Genomic DNA, 19536 nt, shown 5'->3' on the forward strand with positions numbered 1-19536 from the left:
AACAAGTCTATGCAGCCCCCTCCTACACAGCCCCAACCTGGAGGGGCTTAGCTAATCCGAGCAGCCTGCAATCTCTGCCCTCACCTCTAGAGGTCACCCGTGCACCAGCAAAACTGTTGAGTGTCACCTTCCCGTCTCCCTGTGCTTGTCTTCTAGCCCCCATGCTTTGCCCACCCAAATTGTGCCTCCTCTTCCAGGAAGCCCTCAGGGCTCTGCACCCTTCTTTGCAGTTGCCTTCCCTCAGGATGAAGTCCTGTTATCTCCTTCGGACCAGGGAAGGCCACGGTGGGAGCCAGAGATACCAGATGCTTGAGTGGGCTTGTGTAGGGGGAAAGCACCAGAAGTGAAGTCTGTTCCAAGAGCCAGGAAACACATGATGCTAATTTTCAGCAGATTTTCAGAGCCCTGGATCAATGACAAGTGTCAAGATGGTCTCAACTGCCAGGGGCAGGGTTCTATGAGAGGGGCAGGGGCCTCACCGCAAGGGAGAAGGGGGTTGGAGCTTGGGCCCCATCCCGGCTGTCAGGGAGTAGGGGTCCTGCTCAACCAACCGAGACCTTGGCCCTGTCTCTTAAACAGGAAGGTTCACGCAGCGCAGGGACTGGGGAACCGGGGTTGCTTTCCTTCAGACCACCCAAGGGCGGACAGAGGGGCTGTGATCTCCAGAGTGGATCCGCCTTGGAGGGCAAGGTTTGGCGGGGTTCGGGGGTCAGGCCGTGCACCTGGCCGGCTCACTGGGAACCACAACCACAGAAGAACGTTCTTTAATCACAAAGGCACTTGCGGATCCCCCCCATACCCAAAGTCCCCACCAAGCGTGGCCCCGCGGGACCCTGCCCGCCCTCATCCACCCATCCAGGTGGTCAGAGTTCGTCGTGACCCACGGAGGGCTCCACGCTGGGCTTGATGAAGATCCCCTCCATGGCCTTCCACATGTTGTGTGTGTTGGCGCTGGTCATGCCATGCACCTCGTGCTGCCCCCGGATGGGGCTCCCATACTGCTCCCCGGTGACAGACAGGAACACGGAGGTGCCCACGTGCTGGAAGCGCACGGCGGCCCCTCGCTCCCAGTGCTGGCCCGAGCAGCGCACCGTCCACAAGTCCAGGTCGTCACCCTCGCCGTCTTCCCCGAAGGCGCTCACCTCCTTGGAGAGTGGGGGGGTGGGGGAGCAGTCACTTGCAGAGGACACTCCGAATCCCCTGCAGCTGCTAGCCCGAAAGCTCCCCGAGCCCCAGCTTCCACAGCTGCAAGTGGGACACAGCCACCCACACCCCAGCACCCCAAACATGGGCTCTTCCAACAGATCCCTGCGTGTCCCAACTCTCTCTCTCTCCTCCATGCTCGCCAATCCTCACCCCTCTGACCCACCCTCAGCCAAAACTCCAACCCTCCAGGCTGACAGCTAAAGTCTCTAGTTATCTTAAACTTTTTCTTCTTTTGACTCCCCAAAAGCACCCCCACTCAAGCTGCAATCACCTCCCTGCTTGGGCACAAGCTCTTCTCCCCTCTGTGTGCCAGAGAACTCCTACTTATCCTTCACCGCCCAGCCTGAGAGCTCCCTGTGATGTTTCCCATTCTCCACTGCCCCCAGGAGAGGTGTTATCCGGACAGAGCTCTTTTTCTGTCCCCTAGATGCTCCTGGGGACAGGATCCCTGCACAGTCACCACTGTCTCCCCAGAGGGATGCTCAGTAAACATTTCTGAACTGAAATTCCCAATTGAGAGACAAGGAAACTGAGGCTCAGAGTAAGGTGAGAGGAGGCATCTAGGCTGGGAACTCCAGGTTCTGCCAACGTTTATGCCCACTCACCCATCCCAGCTGGGGGGGGGGGACCCCACTTTCTGAGAGGCCCCCAGGCTGGGGCCTCACCTGGTTGTCAGACAGTGGCGACCGAAAGTGGTGCGTGTGCAGGTTCTTGCCGGTGAGCACGTGTGTGAGCCGCACCGCCTGCCCGCAGCGCACCGGGACCCCGCGCGGGCACCCGCCCTCCGGGCCGCCACGGATCCGCCAGTAGCTATTGACGTCGTCCGACGCCTCCACGCCCGTCACCGACTGTTGCCCGCTGCCTGGGGGTGGGTGGGTGCGGGGATGGGGGCGACACTGCCTCAGGTCTGGACCCTTCCCACCCAGCCCTGGGTCGCCATCAATCTGATCCCCCCCAACTCCCCTCGACGACCCCAACGGCCCCCAGCCCCGACCCCTGGCTCCAGGCTGACCTCCCCCCCCACACCCCAAATTCTTGGCCTGCAGCTCCCCCCCATCTCCTTACCCCGACACCATCCGCGCTGCCAATCCCCCAACGCCCCCCGGCGTCCCCACCCCCGCGGACCCCACCGCCAGCCCCGCGCCCCCCAGGCGCCATCGGCGGGCGCCCCGAGCCCCCGCGCACCGGATCCGTATTTGATGTCGTGCGAGTGCAGCCGCACCCGGTGCTGCGTGTTGAGCAGCTTCAGCACCGACCCGCAGGTCACCGGCCCCGCGCCGGCCTGGGCGGCCCCGCCGGACCGCAGCGCCAGCGCCAGCAGCAGCCCCAGCAGCGCCGGCCCCGCAGCCCGGCCCCGGTCCCGACCCGCCGCGCTCCGCATCCCGCCGGCGCCGGCTCCAGTCGCCCGAGCCCCTGGCGCCGCTTCCGGGTCCCGCCGCCCGGCCAATCCCGCTCTGACAGCGCCAGCCCGCTACAGCCAATCGGCGGCCGGCGCGGCGCTCCGACTGCACTGCCATTGGGCCGGCGTGGAGGAGACCCGCCCCCCCGGCTTTCGGGGAGGAGTGTCTGGGAGGGGGCCGGAGACACGAGGAGGATTCTGATTGGTCCACACTGGCGAGGACTGGCCAATGAGTGCCAAGGGAAGGGTGGGGGCGGTGGCAAACAGGGGAAAGCGTGGAGGCGCGCGTAGGGGCGCGGGCGCGGCGGCTGCTGAGCCCCGACGCCTGCCCGGGAGTCCGAGGGCCCGCGGGATCGTGACCCCGGAGCCCCTTGACCTTGGCTACCCCGGCCCTCAGTCATCAGTCCCTCCCTCGGACCCTGAGCCCGCAGCTGCAGGGGCTTGGGGTTTCCAGGTCACTAAGTCAATGAACCCCAAAGTTACTGAATCGCCTGGTCTCTTAGTCCCGGGGTCGACCCCGGGGTCAATCAGCCTCCCAGTCACTGTCGGACACTGGGTCACCTCCGTCACTGGACCCTGAGGTTTCTGAATTCCCTGGCCACTTGGCCATCGTGCAGCAGAGGGCAGCAGGGAGCTGTGGTTAAGGATCAGGGCAGGTTCTCACCAGAAAACCCCAGAGCTGTTGTTCTAAGAACTGGAAGGGTAAATACAAACAGAAAATAATAATAATTTTCCCTGGTGCAAAATGGGAAAGAGATTCCCTGGTGATGCACACACGCTCCTTTTTTAGAACATTTTCTTTAGAACCCTCTGCTCCGTTGAGATGTATGCAAATCTTTAAAAAAAAAAAAAAAGCTAAATAAAACTCCTGCCAGCTTTATAATTCAGGATATCCTTCTCAAGGACCTGGGAGCCATCTCTTTGAAGTGGAATTATCAAGGTTTAAGATAGCGCCCCTATCACCCACTTTCCATGGAAGGGTACAACTGAGGTTACAAATCTACCTCCTGTCTCACAGATACGATAAATTTTATTTTTCCTTTGGGTAAAGGCAATCAACCAAGCATTGGCTACCCCAATGGCCAGGTGAATTTAGGATATATTTTAGGGATACATGAAAAGTGGTGATCTTACTTGAAGACGAGTTATCTTTTATCTTGAGAACATTTATACAATTGGCTTGTATCTGCCTTTCTTTCACTGCAGTCTCTTTAGCAGATTGCCAGTGAAACACATCACATTCTGGTTTAATGCTTGTTCAACAATGAAACTGTTTGCTTTCTCCTCTACTTTTGTAGAGAGGTTTTCTGGTTTTGACGGGAGTTTTTTGTTTTTTTGTTTTTTTTAATTACATTCCCCCAACAGAATCCAGAGCCCAAGGAGAAAAAGGGCCCGAGTGGCTGTCTGGCAATCCCAGATTTCCTGGACATGAGAGGGTCCCAGTCTGGCTGCCAGCTCAGTGAGCCAGGGAGGAAAATTTACACCACTGTTTATTTATTCATCCAAGGAGCATCCTTGTTGACTACCCTCCAGGCCCTGTGCTGGGGACCACAGGGGAATCGGCTCTGGGCTGCATTACCTGTTGCAGGGAGAAAAATTCACATATAATGAAATTATCCAGAATTTTGCATTTGGAAAAATCCAGGAGAAAACCACTTGAACTCTAGCAACCAGTTAGTTTGGTATTTTTCGTGTTTAATATTGTTTTTATTTTGAATTACCTACGGGATAGGGCATCTTGATGTTTTCTGCATTTAGGGTGTCTATTTGGCTAAAGGATTTGGCAGATCCCACACTTGAGGGGCCTCTGGTACAGGACTGGGAGAGAGGCTTGAGTTTGATCTTGGAAGCAACGGACATCTCCTTTATAGGCATCTCAAAATCAACATGTTGTGTGGTACACAGAGCACCTCCTACCTGATCAAGAGTCGACTTCGCCCCTGCACTCCTCAGACACCCCAGAAGCCCACCAATATGCATTAATTTTGTCCCCCCCCCGAACACATCTTGTTTTGAGAAAAGAGCACATACCAAAGTGTTTTCCCAAGATGTGCTCACTTAGCCATCTCTGTTTCTCAACCATATATAAGCTGTAGAGCTGATGCCGTGGGCACAGACACACTCAAGTGTCATCTCATCGTCCATCGCAAGGTACCTGTAGCTCTCGGTAAGTAAAATCCCCTCATAAAGGCTGAAAGGCTGATCACCCCATGTTCTGTGCCTCTGTTCTGGTTTGCTAATGCTGCCATTTTGCAAAACACCAGAAATGGATTGGCTTACATAAAGGGGGTTTATTTGGTTTCAAAGTTACAGTCTTAAGGCCATTAAGTGTCCAACGTAAGGCATCAACAATCGGGTACCTTCGCTGGAGAAAGGCCACTGGCATCTGGAAAACCTCAGTTAGCTGGGAAGGCACGTGGCTGGCGTCTGCTGATCCCAGGTTGCATTTCAAAATGGTGTTCTCCAAAATGTCTGCATCAGCTTTCAATGGCCATCCTCAAAATGTCTCTCTAAGCTGCAGCAGTGAGCTCCTTCTGTTTGTCAGCTCTTTTATATGGCTCCAGTGATTTAATTAAGACCCACCCCAAATGGGTGGGGTAACACCTCTGTCCTAGTTTGCTAATGCTGCAGAATGCAAAACACCAGAGATGGATAAGCTTTTATAAAATGGGGGTTTATTTCGCTACACAGTTACAGTCTTAAGGCCACAAAGTGTCCAAGGTAACACATCAGCAATCGGGTACCTTCACCGGAGGATGGCCAATGGCGTCCGGAAAACCTCTGCTAGCTAGGAAGGCAGCTGGCATCTGCTCCAAAGCTCTGGCCTCAAAATGGCTTTCTCCCAGGACGTTCCTCTCTAGCAAGCTTGCTCCTCTTCAAAACATCACTCGCAGCTGCACTCCGTTCCCTCTCTCTGAGTCAGCTCATTTATATGGCTCCACCAATCAAGGCCCACCCTGAATGGGCGGGGCCACACCTCCATGGGAACATCTCATCAAAATCATCACCCACAGCTGGGTGGGGCACATTCCAAGCAAGTCTAACCAGCATCAAAACGTCTGCCCCACAAGACCACAAAGATAATGGCATGTGGGGGACACAATACATTCAAACCGGCACAACCTCCGTGGAAATTATCCAATCAAAGATCTTTCCCACAGTTGATTGAATGACATCTCCATGGAAACAATCAATAGGTTCCAACCTAATCAACACTAATATTTCTGCCCACACAAGATTGCATCAAAAAACATGGCATTTTGGGGGACGTAATACATCCAAACCAGTGCACTCTTTCTTCAGAATCACAACCAGCCCCACTGAGGGGTGGTTTGGGGCTGGATCTTTCCCCGTTTCCCCTTCTGGGATGAGTCCTGCTACAGTTCATTGGGACCCAGAATTCTTCGTATCCTCCACCCCCCAGTCTTCTGGTTCTTGTTCATTAAGTCCTCCACTCCCCAGCTGTTCTGGCCCCAAACCCGGGCATCTCTTGCATGCCCTTCAAGCTGGTGTGCCTGGTGACTGCTTTGGTACTCTCCAACACAGCACGCTTGGCCAGCTTGCCGGGCAGCAGCAGACACTTGGCCATCTGTATCTCATGGGATGTGACGGTCAGTTTTTTGGAATGTGCTGGCAGGATGCTTCCTGGCTTCTGCCACTCTGACCCTCCCCCTGCATCTTGCACCCAGGAAAGAGGTGATGCTTTCAAAGTGGAAATCAGATCACACCAGTCCTCTGCCAAAAGCCACCGACAGCTTCCCATTGCACTTAGGACCAGAGGACACTGACATTGTCTGTGACAGACAAAGACAGGATTCTAAGCAGAGCTGAGAGCCCCGAACCCAAGTGGGAGAAGCCAGTGTGGCTCAGCCTTGACTTTCCTGGGGCCTCGTGGCTTCTAATACCTCTTTCTTGCTCGTGCATCCCCCCCCCCGAAGCCCACCTTCACTGGCTCACCCAAGGCACAGGTGCTCAGGGCTGATCCTGGCAGGTCCACTGCCCTTCACTTTTGGCCACAGTTTCTTTGACTTTGGGTTCTAATTATCAAGAAAGAGTCTGATCAACTCAACTTGGGTCCAGGGGCTACAAATGGTGCAATCAGCTGGAGGAGTGGGGAGGCTAGTGTCCAGAGATGGAGTCCACTTCCCCTCCCTTTGAATCTGGGGAGTCATCACGACTGGCTTTGACCATTAGCCCACCGCCATGCTGTACAGAAGTGCAGGCTAGACTGCGGAATGGCAAGAGGCCACGTGAGAGGAACCCTGGAGGGTGAGGGGCCATCTGGAATGTTCTCCCTCAGCCTCAGCTCAGCTCCCACCAGCCACACCAGTGACCTCAGCCTACACCACTGCCCAGAGAACCTGTGAGTCCTCAGAATCACACCAAATAATAAATTGTTTCATTGGAAGCCACTTACATTTTTGGAACTGTTTGTTACACGTCACTAGATAGCTGTTGCAACAGGAGCTAAGGAGAGTTGTCTCTAGCACAGTCGATCGGTGGTTTTCAAAGAGGCTGTATCCACCCCTGGGATATTCCCTAGGAGTGTACTTCTTAGGGTTGGGAATCCATTCTCTTCTCCTTCAAGGAATTGGCAATGGGAACTGAGAAGCTGCAGGATTTGGGTCAGCTGTTCTCTCTCTCCCTGAGCTCTGGCTCTTGGCTGTTTTCTGCTGACAAGAATTTCTCCACCTCTCTGGGCAGGTGTGGGAAGGTGGCTGCTCTCCGCCATTCAAGTTTGTCTCTGGTGATCAATGCAAACCAAACAGAATCTCCCAATCTATCCTTTCTGCAGTGTCCAAGAACAGAATCTGCCCAGCTGAGCTTGGAAAAGGGATCCACTTGGACCAACAAACAGTGTCTGTGCAGCCAGAGACAAAACAACCAAGATCTCACTTATAGGAAATACCTTGAAGATGTGAGTTTCATAGAAACAGGTAGTATAGGTTACAGGTTACCCACCAGGGTGGAGAGAGGGAAGGAAGAGTTATTGCTCGATGGGTGCAGATTCTATTTTTGAGGTGACGGGAAAGTTGGGGTAATGGATATTGGTGACAGTGGCACAATAATGGGAATATTATTAATGCTACTGAATTGCATATGTGAGAATGGTTCAAATGGGAAATTTTGAGCTGTGTGTATGTTACAAGGAAAAGATCCTTGCCACAAGGGCTCCAGGGAAATCATGAGTCCCTGACCCAGGCACCATAGGATCGATGGCCGAGAAAGTCCTCCTCCCCAAATTGCCCACCATGGGCACGGTGCCAAAGGGGCCTCGCCACCCAGCTCAGGAGGGAGCTTTGTGGTGGCCGTGCCCTCACGCCTGGGCCACCGAGTGTGGTCAGGCTTGGCTTGAGCAGGCCTGGCCTCCCTGCACCGGGGATGGGGCTCCAGAGGGAGGTGGGAGGGAGCCCAGCTCCCTGCTATTGGCAGCTCAAACAGGGAAGGCAGAAGAGGATATCGCCATGGGTAGACACCCCTGAGGCCCTGCCAGAGGGGCAGGCAAGCAGACTGCCTTAGGAAGGCAGAGGGGAGACGGGAGCTGGTGTCCGGGGATGGCGAGCAGCCCCACGGAGCCTCGGAGACAACAGTCATCAGTCACAGCCCTGGCTGAGCCCTAAGGGACTTCTAGAGAACTGTCCACCCTTCCAGGCCTGTATGTGGTCACTCGGGCCGCAAGTCAGCCTTGTGTGTCAGGCAGCCAATCCACAGCCTGATGGGGTGCATGGAAATGCCAGATTCTTGGGAGGGAGCTGGGACATAAAAAGAAGGGGAGCCAAAGGAGCATCAAGAGGGTGGAAGCCTGGTTTCTCCATCAAAGGTTGGGACCTCTCCAGCGTCCACCAACAGATGAATGAATAAACGAAACATGGTCCGTCCGTTCGATGGAATAGCACTCAGGCGTCAAGAGGGACGAAGTTCTGATACATCGTGCAACATGGAGGAGCTGTGACACCATGTTCCAAAACAAGCCGGACAAATATCGTTATGATTCCCCTTATGGGAAATATCTAGAATAGGCAAATTCACTGAGAAAGAAGGTATGTAACAGGTTAGCAGGGGACTTGGGGAGGGAGAATGGCGAGTTAATGTTTAATGGGTACAGAGCTTCTCTTTGGGGAGATGGAGAAGTTTTGGTAATTGATATCAGTGATGGTAACATGGCAGCATGGATGTAATTAGCAGCACTGAATTATATATTTGAATGTGGTTAAAAGGCTGAAATTTTAGGTTGTATATATGTCACTAGATTTGAAAAACACAGGATTGCAGTACAGTGATCCTAATATAAACTATAGACTATAATTATAAAGTACAATATAATATTCTTTCATCAGTTGTAACAAAGGCACCACACTAATGCAATGTGTTAATACTAGGGAAAGCTGTGTGTGTCGGGGAGTAGCTGGGAACCTGGTGTTTTCTGCATGCTTTTTCTATAACCTGTGACTACTTTAACAAAAAAAAAAAAAAAATAAAGTGGCAAATTTTATGGTATATTTGACAAAAATTTAGACAGGGGGAGGAGGGAGCTGATCCTGGCAGGAGAAGAGACCCAGAAGCAAACCCCCCACGGCACAGCATCCCACGCCAGTGGGGACCGAGAGCCAGGAGGATGAGTCTAGAGGGAAGAGCCACGCAGCCCAGAGGGCAAAAAACAGCATGGCATTAAATGCAATCCATGATCCTGGATGGGATCTAATAATGGAGAAAATGCCTGAAAGGACATTATTGGGACAATAGAAAAGGATGGAATATAGACCGCAAGATTTATATCAATGTCAAATTTCTTGAACTTGATAACTGCACTTAAGATAATTACATAAGGGAATATCCTTGTTTGTAGAAAGTGCACATAGCAGGATTAAGTAGTCAAGGATCATGATGTCTGCAACCTACTCGAAAATGTTTAGATAATACAGAAATAGACATAGATAGAATGATAGAGATAGAAAGATAGAGTGACATAGTGAATGTGGGGAAATGTTAGAAGTTGGTAAATCTGGGTCAGGCACTCAGGAAGGCCAGAGCCCGGCCAGCTGTCAGGGAGCCCAGGGGCAGGTATGGAGGGATTGGAAACAGAGGCTGCGATCTCAGGACAAGAAGACTGTGCTCCATAAACACAAGTTTTATTTCTCCTGTTGGCTCTCCTGAGACTCAGCAAAGCTTCTCTTGGGCCTTCCGGCTCCTTCTGACCCTTGCTCAGGGCTGGGTGCCAGATGGGGTGGGCAGCAGCTCTGACGGAGCAGGAGGAGGAGCAGGGCATCGAGTGCTGGGTGCGGCTCACAGGGACGTCAGGGGGGCTCCCCGTGACCCACTTCTGTGGAGGCCATGGACACGGACTCCACCGTGGCCTCAGGGAGCCCTTGGGATGTGCCCTCATCCCCCAAGGAGTAACTGTCCTCGAGGTTGTCACTGGTCTCGGTATCCTGGATGTTCGCCGCTTCCTTGGACTTGTGGGGAATGGAGCCAAGGCTGGTGCTCGAGGTCACGGAGAGCTTGGGGTCCACTGAGCCCACACGCTCCTTATCGTAGCTGTTGTCCTCCTCCTCCCCACCATCCGTGGGCTCCTGGAGGGCCAGCAGCTGCTGGTCAGGTGACTCTGGATCGACGGTAATGTTGGTCTCCGTGGCCTCGTCCCGGTCAGTTTCGGTGGTCGGCTCAGGCAGCAAGGAGGTGGGCTCCGTGCTGCGCTGCAAGCCGTGTTGCTGAGAGTTGCGCCGGGCCCACTCGGCCTCCTCCAGCTTGCGCAGCAGGCAGGTCCAGTCGATCTGCGAGGACAGGCTGATATGGGAGCCCTTCACCTTCTTGAAGCCCAGGAGGAGGTCCATGAGCGCTTCGGTGACAGGGAAGGAGATGAAGCCGAGCTGCCTGGAGAGGTTCTTCTCGAACTTGTACTTGTAGATGAGCAGGGAGACGGCCTGCTCGATCAGATAGTCGACCAGCTCCTTGTACCAGGGGTCAGAGGGGTGGGACGCCTCCGACTTGGATGAGATGGAGGGCAGTTGCTTCTTCCTCAGGAACCTGAAATGGGGGCTCTGGACGGCAGCCGGGGGGGCAGAAAGGAAACACGTCATTCCCACTCCTGCCGCCTGGTGAGGGCCCTCAAAGCCCTGGAGCACCCACCACCGTCAACCACTCGGCTCCCCCGTTCCCTGCACACACGCCACCCTAGCACACTCGTGGCGTGGCCTTGCCGTCACGCTCAGCCGTCAGGCACACATTGGGCACCTCGGCTGACCCTCACACTCCCCACGTCGTCACACCCACCACACCGCCAAACATGAGCCTCAGCAACCCAGGTTCCCCTGAGCTTCCAGAAGTTTCCACCCAAGGCCCAGGTGCAGAGAAGTGTGCTTGGGCCTTGATGGGTGGTGGGCAGGGGGGCCTGTTTTGAGGACCTATCAGGGCAGAGCCTCCGTCTCCTAAGTCCCCTTCCTGGGCAACCTCCCCTCCCCAGCATAGAGGGCTTTATTGGAGGGGGCCCCTCTCTGAGATAATTCTGTGGTCCACGAGGGACAGCACCTGTGGGAGGACCTCCCGAGATCCACATACAAATATATATATATATGTATAAAAATACCCAGAATAAAAAACAGCCTTTATTCATCTATTAGGCCAAGATCCCCGGTCCCCCCTTGCCCAGGAGGTTTCCACAGGGTGGGGAAAGAAACCTGGTGATGACAGCTGCCAGGCCAGGAGTGGCACATGAGGGAGCCAATCCCCACCTAGAGATCCGTCCCCGAGCCCCCCCGCCCCGCCCCCACGGAGATCACTTCCGGGCACCTCAGGGTGTCAGATGGGGAGCGCATGGGGAGGAGGTGTGAGGAGAAGAAGTAGGGGGAGGCAAATGCAGGCTCGACTGGGGAGGAGAGCTGGGCCTGGCCGGCAGGCAGGTCCACCACGACCCCAGGGCCGGGCAGCGTGAGGTGCAGGCTGCGCCAGGGCTGGGCCGTCTGGTTACGGTTCGGGGATGCGGAGGTGGGCAGGGTGGGGTTCTGACTACGGAACTCTGGGTCAGATGCCTCCTGCACAGGGGGTGGCGGTGAGGGCCCGGGACCTTTGGAGTCTTCTGTGGGTATCACCTTCAGCCTGAATCTGGTAGCCACCTGGGTGTCCGCTATAGTGGAGCCCCCTTCCTTGAATTTGCCCCGTCCTTTTGTCTTGGTGCTCCTTCTCTCAGCTGTCTTGGGGCTGGAGGTCGTGGTGGGGAGCGGCTCGTAAGGCTCTTCCCGGGCAGGGTTCCTCTTGGGTGGGCAGTCGAGGAGCTCTGGGTCGGGCAGTGGATCCGCGTCCACCGCAGTGGTGGCGGCGGCGGTGGCGGTGGCCATTGGGAAGAGGGGACAGCCGTCGCGGCGGCGGGCGGCGCTGAGCTTGCCCACAGCCTGGCTGACCACCTGCTGCAGGGTGGGGAAGAGACGGTGCTTGGCCAAGAAGTCCAGCGTGAGATGTGGCTCGCGGAGGGCGCAGTAGCCGGGCAAGGCGAAGAGCTCCGGGCGGCTCAGCCACGACTGCATCTCCTTGTTGAGCTCACGCTTGAGGAAGATGAGCTCACGCTCAGTAGGGCCCAGCTCTGACGCCTCGGGCGAGCCCGAGCTGGAGCCCAGCAGCCCCGAGAACCAGGACAGGGGCTGCTCCGGGGTCCACTGGCCGCTAGCCGGGCTGCCCAGTGAGTCCCAGGGCAGGGAGCCTCTCTGTGAGTAGGACTGGCTGAGACCTTTCTGTGGAGAGAGGGCAAGGGGGCTTCTGGGAGATGCCCAGCAGCTGGCAACAAAGCCAGGCCTGGCCCCGGATTCTGGGCTGGGGGGTCTCTGCCTCCCACCCTGGGGCTGTGGCCCCAGACCTTACCCCTTTTCTCTCCAGCTTCAGCAGCCGCTTGAGGTTCTTCTCCAGCAGGAGCCGGTCCCTCATGGGTGGCAGCGGGCCAGAGCCGCGGGCACCCAGGTCTCCTGGGCAGCCGGCGGAGAGGCTGCTTCGACAGTCAGACGCCGAGCTGGAGCGGGACGGGTAGTTGTTGGGGTGCCCGGTGCAGAGGCCTGGCCGGACACAGTGCCGGTGCACCGTACTGAGGCTGGGGCGCACCCGGGCCCGCTGCCGGCTCGGCTCCTCCACCGGGTCCTGCACCTCCACCAGGGGCACCCCGCCTTTCGTCTTCATGGCGGCCACGCGCTCGGTGGCCTCCTCCACCACCGTCTGCAGGCTGTCCAACACCTGGCCCTCGGTCAGGAAATCCAGGAAGTTGCCAAAGGGCTGGGGGCCCCGCGGGCGGTGGCGACGGGGGTTGCCCCCTGGACTGTCCAGCAGCGGTGGGTGGGGCACGTAGCCCCGCTTGGAGGCCGGCCCCATTTCCGGGAACAGTGGCTTTTTGGGTGGCTGCACCTGAGCAGACAGGCATGTCACAGTCGGCAGGGATGCACCATAGGGGGTCCCTGGGAACCCCCGAGGGCCAGGGAAGCTGGGCGGGGTGCACACAAGGGAGCTGCATTTTGGAATCAGGCAGCCCTGGGTTTGGTTGGGACAAGTTGGTCCCACTGGAGGTGCAATTTCCTCGTCTGCAAAATGGGTCACCGTGAAGACACCCTGACACCTTATGCTCTATATGCCAAAACCTGGCCAGGGAACCCCAAAGCCCAGGGCTGCTTCTATGACCTAAGTAGTCTCCAGGTGCCCGTTCTGGGGTCCCAGTCTACTCCCCTCCTGGGTCACTGGAGGTCCGGGGGACACCAGCCTGAGACTGAAGGTTACTAGCCATCAGAGGAGTTTCCACGGGGATGAGGAGGTCCACAGGAAATGTGAAGGGGGTGCAGGGGTCTGGGGTGTAGCCCGAGGGCAGGTGGGGGGCTCACAGGGGGGTCCCCCAGGTTGAGGCCCTGCCACACACACTCACCCGGGCCATGTGCGCGGTGTGGCCAGCCTCGTCATCAGCCAAGTATCCCGAGTGGTGGCGACACCTGGCCAGTGGTGCATGGGGGCAGGCCCCGCCGCCCCGCCTGGGCTTTCTAGGGTTCTGCCGCTCACCCGCCGCCTCCTCTCTGCGCCAGGAGGGGAGAAGGCGGCGTGAGGGCCCACCCCGACGTCCGTCCGTCCGTCCTTTCCGCCGGCCAGCGGTCCCGGGATCCGCGGGCCCCCCCGCTCCCCCGCACCCCGAGGCCTTCACGCATCCCGCGTCTCCTGGCCCCGGAGCGCCTGCGGCCTGTGCGCGTCCAGAGCCGTCGGGGCTGGGTCCCCTGGAGGCTGGGTCCCAGGCGGGGCTCCGGCCATCGCTTGGGCCTGGGTCCGGGCCTGGTCTGGGCCTGGGTTCTGGGGCCTGGGTCTGGGGGTCCCGGCCCGCCCCCCTCGCCGCCCACCGCGCATGGGCCGCCCCGGCTCACCCTCTGCGCGGTTCGCGCCGTCTGCGCGCGGTCAAGGCCCCGCGACACAATGCGGCGGGCACCGCCCCCCGCCGCCCCGCCGGCTCATTTGCATTCCAACCCCTGATTGGCTCACAGCGGGCCACTCCCCCCTCGGCACAATGGCTGGGGGCGGGACCCACCCGGACTCCTCCCCCAGAGCGTCTGACTGGGCCCCGCCCACACTCGCGCAGAGTCCGGGGTGCGCGCGGGCTGCGGGTGTGAGGCTCTCCTCGCAGCCCCGGGAGCTCCCCCAGACCTGGGGCTCCGCCTCCTCCTTGGGCCTCCTGTCCACGCCCAGGGTCGCTGTGAGCCCTGTCCCCTCCCGCAGGCCCCCCGGAGCGCGGTGGGAAGAGCCCCTGCTCTAAATCGCACACCCCGCTCCATGCCTGGATCTGCTGGGTGCAGCCTCGTGTGAAAGTGGGGTTCAGCGCCTCCCACGTCGGCAGGGTGGGGGTTAAATATTTTATACAACACACCCGGCTCCCCTAGGAGCCCCGGACATCTCTACCTCCTCTGCTTTCCCCTCCTCGGCAGGCCGTACCCCGCTCGGGTGTTACCTCCTCCGAGGAGCCTTCCCGGAGGGCCCCCCAGCCCCAACGGGGATTCACCGCCAACCCCATCCCCGCTTCGGCCACTCGGGGTTGGTCCTTATGTGTCCACCAGATGGCGCTCCACCGGGGCCGGAACTGAGGCGACTACCCTCAACCCCCAATCCCCAATGTCAGGGTGAGCTTTCGGAACGCAGGTCCCCGAGCCAGGACCCGGGTGAAGGGCTCTGCCAACGCCCCATGTGGGTATCATTTGTCCTTCTGCCTGCTCTGCCCCAGAGTCCCCAGGCCAGTCCCCAGTCCCACCGCTCCTGGCAGGGTCACCTTGGGCAAAACACTGGTCCTCTCTGACCTTCTGTCTCCTCTTCTGTAAGACAGGAATGATGACATCACAGCTTTCACAGACTGGACACTAAGGCCGTACCTGCCATACGGATTATCAGTGTGGTTACATCACAATGAAAAAACTGACGGTCAGCCACAGTGACTATTTTTAGTCATGGCTAAGGAAAGCCTTTCTGGGCCCTAGAGGAAAACTGAGGTTACATATGTAAAACCACAGCCTGGCACAGAGCTCCAGAGACGGAAACAGGGCTTTCTTAAACCAAGCCCTTAATCTTCAGGGTTTCCTTCACCTTTTTATTTTTCAATCCCCCAAAACACATAATAAACAAAAGTGAAAAGCCATTGTCATACTGAGCAAAATCACACATTTTACAGAAAAGGCCCAGTTTCTTATTACTTAGAGCTTTTGCAAATGGCAATTTGAAAAAGAAATATGAATGGCTACTAAAAACACGAAAAGTTTCTTAGTCACTGGCAAAGCTCTGACTATGTCACAAGATGGAGAAAGCATCATCATCCTCTCAAAACAACAGAAGATCCATTGCGTGGAGGAAGAGTATTTGCTCATGGAACATACTGGAAGGACACCACCCAGAAAGTTAACAGTGATGATGCCTGGGAAGGCAGGGCGCATTGTTTTCTCTAGATTGTTTCAAATTGATGGCGCTTGCAGCCAGGGAGCGCTCGGCGTTGCAGGAGACTCGGGGCGGGCGCGGTGGCTGCAGAGCCCCGGCGGGGCCGCCAGGGGGCGAGGACAAAGGCGCCGACGCGGCGGGGATCGGGGGACCGGGGGCGGGCGTGTGCGTCGGAGGCGGGGGCCCCGGGGCTGGACGGCGCGGCCCACTCCCCCTCGGGACCGGCGGGGCGGCGGGAGGGTGACGGAGGCCATGGCTGGCGCGCGCGTGCGGCTGGTGGTCACCGCCGATGACTTTGGCTACTGCCCGCGGCGCGATGAGGGCATCGTGGAGGCCTTCCTGGCCGGGACCGTGACCAGCGTGTCCCTGCTGGTCAACGGCGCCACCGCGGAGAGCGCGGCCGAGCTGGCCCGCAGGTGAGGGGTGCGTGTCGGGGTGAGGGGGGCGATCCCCTTGGGGACCGGGCCGGGGTGGGGGGGGTGGCCCCGCGGGGGATGCCGGTGCTCGCGCCCGCGCTCCCCCGCAGGCAGCGTGCATTCCCACGGGTCCTCCACGCCAACCTGTCGGAGGGCCGCCCCTGTGGTGGTCACGCTCGCCCCGGGCGCGTCGTCGCTGCTCAGCCCCGAGGGCTTCTTCCTCGGCAAGATGGGGTTCCGGGAGGCGGTGGCGGCCGGAGTTGTAGCCATGGCCCAGGTGCGGAGGCGGGGCTGCGGGGGGATGCTCGCGGGGAACCCCTGGGGAGCGGTGGGCATCTTGATTCAGCAAGGGCGGGGGCGGAGGCAAGGCCCCGCGGAGGGTTCCGTCCGGGTGACAACCCCATCCCACCCAGAGCGCCTCAGGAGGCTGCCTTCCCCCTCCAGGTGCGGGAAGAGCTGGAGGCGCAGCTGAGCCGCTTCCGAGAGCTGATGGGCCGGAAGCCCACCCACGTGGACGGGCACCAGCACGTGCACGTGCTCCCAGGTAAACGGGGTGCAGTGCGCCCGGGGCCAGGGGACTGGGGGACCCGCTCCCAGGCGGAGGAGGGGGCCCCCTCCTAGGCGGTGGGGGCGGGGGTGCATGTGCGCACAGGTGTGCGTAGGGGGCGGGGCCTGGCCTGACCCCGCCCCGCCCGCAGGTGTGTGCCAGGTGTTCGCCGAGACGCTGCAGGCCTCCGGGGTGAGCTTCACGCGGCTGCCGCTGGAGCGCGGCGTGGGGGGCTGCGCGTGGCTGGAGGCCGCGGCGCGCGCCTTCGCCTGCTCCGTGGAGCGCGACGCCCGGGCCGCCGTGGGCCCCTTCTCCCGCCACGGCCTGCGGTGAGCGCCCCCCGGGTCCCGGGCCGGCGATCAGGCCCCGCCCTCTCCGGCAATCGGGCCCATCGGGTCGCTGACCACGTCCCCGCCCGCAGGTGGACCGACGCCTTCGTGGGCCTGAGCACCTGCGGCCGCCACATGTCCCCGCGCCGCGTGTCCAGGGCGCTGGCGCGGGCCCTGGAGGGCGTCCCCTTGGGCCACGCGCTGACGGCCGAGCTGATGGCGCACCCTGGCTACCCCAGCGAGCCGCCGGCCGGGGGCTGCGGCGAGGGCCCCGATGCCTTCTCCTGCTCCTGGGAGCGGCTGCACGAGCTGCGCGTCCTCACGGCGCCCACGCTGCGGGCGCGGCTGGCCCAGGACGGCGTGCAGCTCTGCGCCCTCGACGAGCTGGCCATCAAGAGGCCCGAGGAGTGGGCCCCTTTGCCCCTGGAGAGCTCCCCGCCTTGACCCCGCTGGGCAGCCCCGCATGCAGGTTCCTCGGTTGGGAAGCAGGGCCTGCCAGGGAAACGGGCAACGGGGCAGCCTGAAAGCAGAGCCTGGAGCGAGGACTGGCACCTCCAGGGTCGGAGGCTGCACCCTCATGGCCCAGAGTGTCCCCCACAAATTCTGCAGCTCCTTCTGGCTGCAGGTGGGGCCTACCCAGAGTTTGGTGCCCCTTAAAGTTACTGTGTAAACATTGCAGTGACTTAAGGGTGATGGGGAGCGGTGGCTGTTAATAAAAGATCACCTGTGACTTCCAAGTTTATAAACTTGTCCAAGAAACAAGAACACAGAACCTGCCCCAAACCAAGTCAATATTCTAGAAAAGCGAAGCAAAGCAGATCCCTGGTTTGTCTCAATCAACCCGCTGCCTTTTGGGAGGCATGTTACACGACTCAGTTTTCGATTAAAAAGGAAATCACTCCTGCTAAGTAGGCAGCCCTCTGCCATCCTAGGGGATGATCTGAGCAGACACTCTAAGCTCATACGAGTGTGTTTAATATTTTCCTAGGAGAGGGCTGCCTTCCATGGTAATTGGACCTGGTGATGTGTGGGTGTCCACTGTACTGGGGTCCCCGGGCTGCAGGAGCAGACGGGGCAGGGGATTCTCCAGAGCACCAAGACTTTGGCTCTGCTCTGGAGGATGGGGAGGTACTGGGCACCACCTGGTCTTGCTCCTTGTCTCCTTTAATTTCCCGTAAAACTGCCTGTGAGGCAGGCACTGTCACCCCCTCTTAGGGTGCCAAGAGTGCTCTCCTGCCCCAGGCACCCCACCCTTGACCCTGGCTCTTCCAGCCCCTTTTCTCCTCCTGGGGGGCTGGGGGTGGGGCCAGGTTGGCTGTGAATGAGCCAGACCTGGGGGACCACCTTAGAGATGGAGAGAGGGGCCGTGGCTAGACTGGGGGTGTTTTTTTTTAGGCCAAACGTGCTGCACATGGTGGCCCGGGCAAAACTCCTTGGCCGTTAGTTCCCCATCTAGTCCTCAGGCCAGCTCTGCAGCTCGCCAGAGCGGGGAGCCAGGACACGGGGGGCCTGCAAGGGACACAGTCTGGTAACACTCGGTGGCAACTGGAAAGTCCAGCAAAGCGTCGAGCTGAAGAGGGAACTCTTCCTTACCCAACGCTTTCCAGAGAAGCGACTTCCCTTTCCTGGGCCTCAAGGAGGGCCCCTGTGGGGTGCTGGGGTTGGGGGACCACCCTTGAGCCCCACTCCTGCCTGGGTTGTGCTGCCCCTGACCGGGCATGCAGGGCGTGGCGAGGGGAGACTGCTCCCTGCACCTCCCTGGGTGGAGCATGGAGGTGCTACCAAATGAAGCAAGCAGGAACACAGCCAGCCTGTCTGCCCATGGATTTGGCCACAAGGATGTCCTAAGGCCCTTGACAGAGGCGCTTCAGGGCACAGGAGGGTGACAGAGCCAGGCTGCGGTGCGCACAGGCACAAGAGACGAAGCAGGCACATATTTTGAGCTGAACCATTAATAGTGGAGTAAGGAAGGCCAGGGAGGCCAGAGGGTATCTTAGGGGCCCCTTGCTCAGGGAGGGGGGTGCTGTGGCTGGATCTGGGCTGGAAGGGAGCCCCCACAAGGAACCGGCTGACTGGTGGAAAGTGCCAGGCTCGAGTCACAGCGACTGTGAAGACGCTAGCCAGGTGCCGTTGGACAAGCCGCTCTGACCCTCAGTTTCGTCTTCTGTAAAACTAAGGATAATGGTGTCCCTGGGCCTGCTCTGGAGTAGAGTGCCAGGCTGTGGCAGGGGCTCAACAGAGGGTGTCCCACCAATGGCCAGCGGGAAGGACCCTGGTGAGGACACCCCGGGGAAGGCTGTTCCCACGGGGACCTGAAGACCTGGCTCAGAAGTGCAGGCCTCAGCGGCGTCCAGTTCCAGACAGGGAGCTTGGGCCGCAGGGGAGCTGGGAAAGGGGGCTGCCTGGGGTAGGTCACAGAGGAAGTGGTCTAGCCTCTGACCTCAAGGACACTCTTGTCAGTTCTGTGACCTTGTTCAAGAAAGCCACGCTCGTCGTCAGAAACAAATCCTTCAGAGTCCCCCTACACCAGCTAAGCTCCGAAACCCAAAGGCAACAGCCTCTTCAAGAACATCAACAGACAAGAAGGAATTTAACAAAGGATTATGAATACTGAATCTTTATATAATTTTCTTTTCCTTAGTTGCTAGGATATTAGGTTAAAAAGAAAAAAATTTAAATGGTGGCACTAACCCATTACATCCTTTGAAATTTGTTATA

General features: G+C 58.5%; 3 protein-coding genes across 3 annotated transcripts; 1 reads left to right on the plus strand and 2 right to left on the minus strand.

Annotated features, from left to right (window-relative positions):
- Window positions 1-748: 748 nt before the first annotated feature.
- SDF2L1 (stromal cell derived factor 2 like 1) lies at window positions 749-2596 on the minus strand. The gene is made up of 3 exons (XM_037823623.1): window positions 2392-2596; window positions 1872-2068; window positions 749-1145 (listed from the first exon to the last, which is right to left on the minus strand). The coding sequence occupies exons 1-3, from the start codon at window positions 2585-2587 to the stop codon at window positions 864-866; spliced, it is 675 nt and encodes a 224-aa protein (XP_037679551.1). The 5' UTR covers window positions 2588-2596; the 3' UTR covers window positions 749-863.
- A 7246-nt stretch (window positions 2597-9842) lies between these two features.
- CCDC116 (coiled-coil domain containing 116) lies at window positions 9843-13960 on the minus strand. Its single transcript, XM_037823468.1, has 5 exons — window positions 13764-13960; window positions 13494-13638; window positions 12455-12979; window positions 11692-12327; window positions 9843-10644 (listed from the first exon to the last, which is right to left on the minus strand). The coding sequence occupies exons 1-5, from the start codon at window positions 13958-13960 to the stop codon at window positions 9901-9903; spliced, it is 2247 nt and encodes a 748-aa protein (XP_037679396.1). The 3' UTR covers window positions 9843-9900.
- A 1751-nt stretch (window positions 13961-15711) lies between these two features.
- On the plus strand, window positions 15712-18209 carry YDJC (YdjC chitooligosaccharide deacetylase homolog). The gene is given in 6 exon segments (XM_037823618.1): window positions 15712-15942; window positions 16053-16110; window positions 16112-16219; window positions 16387-16486; window positions 16641-16818; window positions 16911-18209. Coding segments are annotated over 6 exon segments (960 nt in total). The 5' UTR covers window positions 15712-15778; the 3' UTR covers window positions 17263-18209.
- The last annotated feature ends 1327 nt before the right edge of the window (window positions 18210-19536 follow it).

This window comes from Choloepus didactylus (assembly GCF_015220235.1).
Source record: "Choloepus didactylus isolate mChoDid1 chromosome 23 unlocalized genomic scaffold, mChoDid1.pri SUPER_23_unloc1, whole genome shotgun sequence".
In the NCBI taxonomy this organism is placed as follows: domain Eukaryota; kingdom Metazoa; phylum Chordata; class Mammalia; order Pilosa; family Megalonychidae; genus Choloepus; species Choloepus didactylus.

Bases quoted from the DNA above. Each gene is read 5' to 3' on its own strand.
- CCDC116 (XM_037823468.1), bottom strand. From the start codon at position 13,960: ATGCGCGGTGGGCGGCGAGGGGGGCGGGCCGGGACCCCCAGACCCAGG. The intron at 13,639-13,763 runs GTGAAGGCCTCG...CTCCTGGCGCAG, and splicing joins GGCCAGGAGACGCGGGATGC to AGAGGAGGCGGCGGGTGAGC. The intron at 12,980-13,493 runs GTGAGTGTGTGT...GCTCAGGTGCAG, and splicing joins ACACCGCGCACATGGCCCGG to CCACCCAAAAAGCCACTGTT.
- SDF2L1 (XM_037823623.1), bottom strand. From the start codon at position 2,587: ATGCGGAGCGCGGCGGGTCGGGACCGGGGCCGGGCTGCGGGGCCGGCG. The intron at 2,069-2,391 runs GTGCGCGGGGGC...ACCCACCCCCAG, and splicing joins CGACATCAAATACGGATCCG to GCAGCGGGCAACAGTCGGTG. The intron at 1,146-1,871 runs GTGAGGCCCCAG...CCACTCTCCAAG, and splicing joins CGCCACTGTCTGACAACCAG to GAGGTGAGCGCCTTCGGGGA.